Below are 6000 nucleotides of genomic sequence, written 5' to 3'. Positions count from 1 at the left end.
ACAACTACCCCTTTGGTTTGTAGGAATTGAGCAATCAAAGGAAACTTTCTTGAGGGTGAGGACCAATTCCACCAAGCGAATAAGTGTCGGTGGAGGGGAACATGTTTCTCGAGGTAGCTGGGCCTGTGGGAGAGGAAGCAATGGAAGGTTAGTTAGGCCCTGCTCATGGGGTATGCAGGTGGACAGAGACTGAATGGTCCATGGTGAAGATGAGACGTTCCTGTGTTCCAAGGTCAGCCTTGAAGACTGGCAATGCCACCTCTCTTCCAGGAATGCCTACCCTGAGGAAGTACTGCTCTTCTCTCTGACAGGATTTTCGTTTGTCTCTCTCCCCCTGTCCACCTTCACTGCTTTCCTTTTCTCTCTCAGTGTTCTCTTTATTGTTACCTTTGCTTCTGGAGCCATGACACACCTTCTCTCAGCCGAGTATAAATACCTCCGTATTTCTCCCTTTTTTTTAGCTTTGACAAAGGGTCAGTTAGACTCGAAACGTCAGCTCTTTTCTCTCCTTACAGATGCTGCCAGACCGGCTGAGATTTTCCAGCATTTTCTCTTTTGGCGCCACAGTGGTGTTTTGTTGCTGTCCGCGGTGCTGAATTACAGTGCCAGCCCGTGCATAGTTCAGGTGGGCGATCTTCTGCTCTCCTGTGCAGTGCTCAGCTAACAACGGTCACTTAGAGGCATGTCACGATTTTGTAGTTGAACTAATCGTCGTATCCGGTTGGGTTGGAACGAATTTAACCTTCAGCAGGTCGGGGAATGCGCTTAATACCATTTCAGTAAAGGAAAATCTCGGTAAATAGATGAGGGAGAGAAATCGAGGGATGTGTTCATGGAGGTCGAAGGGCAGAGCCTCGTGTGGAGCATGAGCAACAGCATAGAACCATTGCGCTATGTGGCCTATAACTGTAAATAAGTTCTGTGTGACTCCATTGTACAAAGGCATTATATGGTTTCAATACATTGGTGAGATTCTGTGCATCCCGATTAACGTGTCTTTCTTGAATTGAGACCCAGAGTTGAATTCTGGAGCCCGTAGCCCTTTCGTCGAGTGTCCCTCCATCTCCCCCTTTACCCCGCCTTCTTAGAAAGTGCCCCTTTCAATGCCCATCTATTCCTCCTGCTGATCTATTTGGATACAACTTCAGTCCACTTATACTTAGCAGTTTTGCATTTCAGCACATTACGACTCTCCTCTCTCTTGTGTGTAGATATTTCCTAATCCTGGGCCCTTTGAAATGCTGAGTGTCAGTAACGTTTCCAGTTCGAGTGTAAGATCTGAACCCTCAGCAGCGTCCGTTCTCTCTACAGGTGCACATCTGACTTAGGTGTATCCTGAGCATCTTTCAGTCTCTTTCTTGGTGATGTATTTCTACTGCATGGCACCAAACCTCCATCGACATTTCTATAAAATTCACCATGAGTGATTATTTCTCCTGCACGCAGCAGCACGCACACACAAAGACAGTGTTCACTTTCACAGCACTAACACATGCATTGCATCAAGGGGAATTCACTTGATTTTAATTCAAAGTACATTCGTTAACTGAACAGGACAGTTTTCGCGTTCTGCCAATGAGTGATGATATATACTACGGGCAGAGGGGAAGCAGTTCACCCCAACTATAAGATCCGAATTCCATACGCAGAGCTCGACTGTAATTAGGACGCAGGACCTCAGCACTCCAGCGCGGCTGAAAGCCTATGCAAATCGATGGAGTGGAATTTGCTGTCTCTCTCTCCGTGAGACTGGAAGATTTCTGATAAACAAAAAGCTGAATAATTCCGCCGCTAATGCAACGTCTCTTGGACTGGAAACCCTCTGGGATACTCTGCGACCCATTTGTCCCGCCTGCTCTGACCTGTCTTGTTCCCTTCATGGGGTGCGGAGAAGTTGGGTCCAGTCTCGGGCTGAGGAAGCTTTCAGTGACTGTATCTCAAGGCTAAGAGTTTGCAGTGGCTGCCCCGAGAAGAGGTGACATGCAGTTGATACTAGCCCTGGTGATGTGTATTTTATCCCTGCCTTGTACAACAGGTAAGACACCCATCTCTCTATCGTTCAAGAGTCTGGACCGCAATTTACATTTTGAAAGCAAAAGACATGGGAAGATAGATGTTTTGAACATGATTTCTAATCGCTGCCAGTGAATAATTGAATGACGAGGCGATAGATCTGCGAGTATATGACACAGACTTGTCTCGTTGGACTCTCGTCTGAGCAGAAATCAGCCATAAAAATGGAGATTTCTGCCACAACCGATTTGCGAAATGATTTGCCTTAATCCACTCTCTCAATGATTCTACTCCACATGTAAACGGGCAGATCTAATTCGCATATCTGTACTTCTGTGTACAATCGTTTAATTTTAGAGTATATGCCTCAGAATTTTCGAAGTAAATTGGCCCTGGTAAAACTCAGATTTCCGTCACAGACGAGTGCAAAAGACGTTCTAAGTTGAACGAGAAACAATATGACAAAAGCTTCATTCTAAAAGAGAAAGACCATATATATATATGAATCGGATTATGAAAAAAGCGAGGCAAACGCATAAGCTCTGGAGAAAAATTGTTTCCGTGCTCCACCATCTGGCTGATTCTTAATCTGATAATGTCAGGGGCATGTTCGCCTGGATCTTAGACTTTTTTCATATGTTTCTGTTCAAGAGAGAATGGTGGGTATGGGACAGATCTCGGAAGGATAGTGCTATTTGCAATCTCCAATTTCGATTCTACACCGCCAGACTTTTTTTGCCCTGTTTTAAAATATTGAAACCTTGTAATTTGCCGAATTTCAGTGTAACCATTATACAAATTAGGTAACATTTAAAGAGAACTGAGCTAATAAATGAACCATCAAAGCGTAGAACAGCATTGGAAAATCCATTTGAAAGTAAATGGAGTCCCAGTTTGTAAATTTGCTAATTTGTTGCTAATTTAACTTATTAATATTATTTCCAAGTAAGGTAGCCTTTCATCGTTTGTCTTCATTTAATGCTCGTAACATATTTATACCATGGTAAAAACAAGGACTGCGGATGCTGGAAACCAGAGTCTAGATTAGAGTGGTGCTGGAAAAGCACAGCAGGTCAGGCAGCATCCGAGGAACAGGTAAATCGACGTTTCGGGCAAAAGCACTTCACCAGCAATAGAGGCAGGGTGACTGCGGTTTGAAGAGATAAATGATTTCCAGCACCACTTAAGCTAGACATATTTATACCATAGCTATTGTAGTTATACAGTAATTTGATAAATGTAGAGATGACAACAGTTTGGCAAAATAGTCTAAACATGAAAAACTGTCCAAAATAATGTTTGAAAATTATTTCTTATTTTTTTCTTTGGATTGCCACACAGATGGCACGGTGTGACAGTAGTTAGCACAGCTGTCTCACAGCGCCAGAGGCACAGTTTCAATTTCAGCCTCAGGTGACTGCATTTGCACCTTCTCCCTATGTCTGCATGGGTTTCCTCCAGGTGCTCCAGTTTCCTCCCATAATCCAAAGATGTGCAGGTTAGGTAGATTGGCTATGCCAAATTGTCCCCTAGTGTTCTGAAATGTGCAGGCTAGGTAGGTTAACAATGGTAAATGTGGGGTTACGGTATAGGATGGGATGCTTTTCAGAAGATCCCTGTTGGGATCGTATGTTTTTTTTCAGTTTTTACAATGGAGTGAAACTTATTTCCTAAACATTGACCAAAGATACATAGATATGGCAGCACTCTTTCCCATGTTGTTGATAGTTAAACCTTGTCCTATTTTGTGCTGTTCCCCCAATGGTATTTGTTGTTGCATGGCTTGTTTGATTCAGTGTTTTACCGTGTCAGTCTGTGCAATCCCTACCAAAGCCTGTGATAGAGACATGAAAATATATAAACTGATAATACATTAACACAAGGTAGACAATGACATTTGCTGTAAATTTGACTTAATATTTTTGAAAATATGGTTAATTAATATTTTGGAATTACTCTGTTGTTTTCAGATAGGAATAATTCTTTCCTTGCATGAAAAATAGAAAGAATAAAGAATACAGGAACAGAGCACAAGTCCTAAATTGGCAATGTCAGTGTTTTTATGCTCCTTATGATTTTACTTCTTATCCAACTTCATCCAACCCTTTCAACATAATCTTCCATTATTTTCTCCCCTATGCATCTGTCTAGCTTCCACTTAAGCAATTTGCTTCAAGCATTCCCATGGTAGTGAGTTTTTCTAACACATACATGTCCATGTAATTATAATAATTTATGCTGCTTGATTTAGAATTAAGAAATAAAATATAATTGTAGCTGGAATTCTCAACTGTGAGGTTTTAATTAAACATATCAGACATGAGAAAAGAAAAATGAGCAGGGCCTGCATGTATACGTTGCCTTTCAGACCACAAATGTAGTGCTTTACAGCCAATTGTGTACTTTTCAAGAGTAGGTGCAATTACAATGTATTCAGCTTAAATGAATTTGGTATTGTGCCAATGGAACACTGGAATATTTCCTAAAATAATGAATTCAAATCCTTTAACTCTCTAAATGTTTAGTACAGTTAAGTTGTGCCAGTTTTTCAAGAGAGAATCAGAAGTTGTCCCCAAATTAGTTTTTTTTGGTAATTTTCTGTAAAATGAGAACTGTGAGAGCAGTGGGGAGTCTTTTTCTAAAGGATTATTCTGTATTAATTTCATTCTAATTATGCACTTGGATCCTTAGCTAATCAGAAAGATTAACTGAAATCAAGGGTAAAAGTAAATGCTTTATTAGATTGCAATTATGCATATGATAAAGATGTTACAATGTTTCTGTCTTCTCCTGACATCCATAAATAGTAGTGTTCATTATCATATATAGATTCAGGATGACAAACATCACATGTTCGATGACTGAGTGGTGTATAGATTTTGAAGGCTTGAACACTGAGGATATGGCTTTCATCATCTATTACGCTACCCTTGGACAAATGTCACTTCAAGAATGCTGGATGACAATGAAAGACACCTTACTTGCTGACTAAGTACTTCTGTGCTAACTGCAGTGCATATGATACTGAGTGGTTTCAGTTCAGTACACTTATAGTCCATATCTATATCCTTATAGTTACCACTATTCGTTACGATCATAAATAATGTAAGTAGCACTTATTTCATACAATAAAAATATTTAAATATCATAAAATAATATTTAATTCCTTTAGGGATGAAGAAAAACTGTTACCAGTGACAGAAAGGTTTATAATTGAAGGACAAAGACATAAGATAATTGGCAAAAGCAGTGATATGAAGGAAAAATTATTACATATTGTATTACTAGAATACATTGGCTCAGAAGGTGTTTAAAGCAGGCTCAATGATAATTTCAAAAGGGAATTAAATAACAACTTGATGGGGATTAATATTGTTGGGCTATGGGGAAGCAACAATCAAATGAAACTAATTTAATACTCACTATTTTTTCATGGGATGGACCTGCACTTTTTTCCAGCCCCAATTATCCTTGAACTGAATGGTTTAATAGGACATTTTAGAGGGCAGTTTAGGGTGATCATATTGCTATGGGTCTGGAGTCACATGAAGGTCTGATTCAGTAAGTAAGGTAGATTTCCTCTCTTAAAGTCAACAGTGAACCAGATGGATTTTTATAGCAAGTAATGATGGTTACCATGGTCACTATTACTGAGACTAGCTTTATAGACTAGATTTGTCCATTGAATTTGAATTGCACCAGCCACTATGTTGAATGCATGTCCACAAAAAAAGTAGCCTGCGCCTCCAGATGTCTAGTCCAATGACACCAGCATCACACCACCCTTTTCAAACAGCTTACTCAAGCACAATGTACTGAATGGCATCCTTCTGTGATGCATCAATCCTTAATTCCATTACCACTGCTCCAAACTTCAAATCCTCACTGGTGATTATTGGCATATTGATAGGTGGTAGTCAGAACCATGTCACCTATTATCAATAACCTTTTTCCCTTTGCAACAGTAAATTTTGCTTGAAATGAAGT

At 40.1% G+C, this 6000-nt stretch overlaps 1 protein-coding gene across 1 annotated transcript in view; it reads left to right on the top strand.

Moving 5' to 3' along the window:
* Positions 1 to 505: 505 nt before the first annotated feature.
* LOC122562489 (neuronal acetylcholine receptor subunit beta-3-like) overlaps positions 506 to 6000 on the top strand; it is a 44237-nt gene continuing 38742 nt past the window's right edge. The window contains exon 1 of the mRNA XM_043715327.1: positions 506 to 2035. Coding sequence (XP_043571262.1) covers positions 1981 to 2035 — 55 coding nt within the window. The 5' untranslated portion in view covers positions 506 to 1980. The remainder of the gene's footprint in view (positions 2036 to 6000) is intronic.

Source organism: Chiloscyllium plagiosum, chromosome 2 (assembly GCF_004010195.1).
Source record: "Chiloscyllium plagiosum isolate BGI_BamShark_2017 chromosome 2, ASM401019v2, whole genome shotgun sequence".
In the NCBI taxonomy this organism is placed as follows: Eukaryota; Metazoa; Chordata; class Chondrichthyes; order Orectolobiformes; family Hemiscylliidae; genus Chiloscyllium; species Chiloscyllium plagiosum.
The sequence above is the reverse complement of the archived record's forward strand: the minus strand, read 5'-3'. Positions and strand labels throughout refer to the sequence as shown.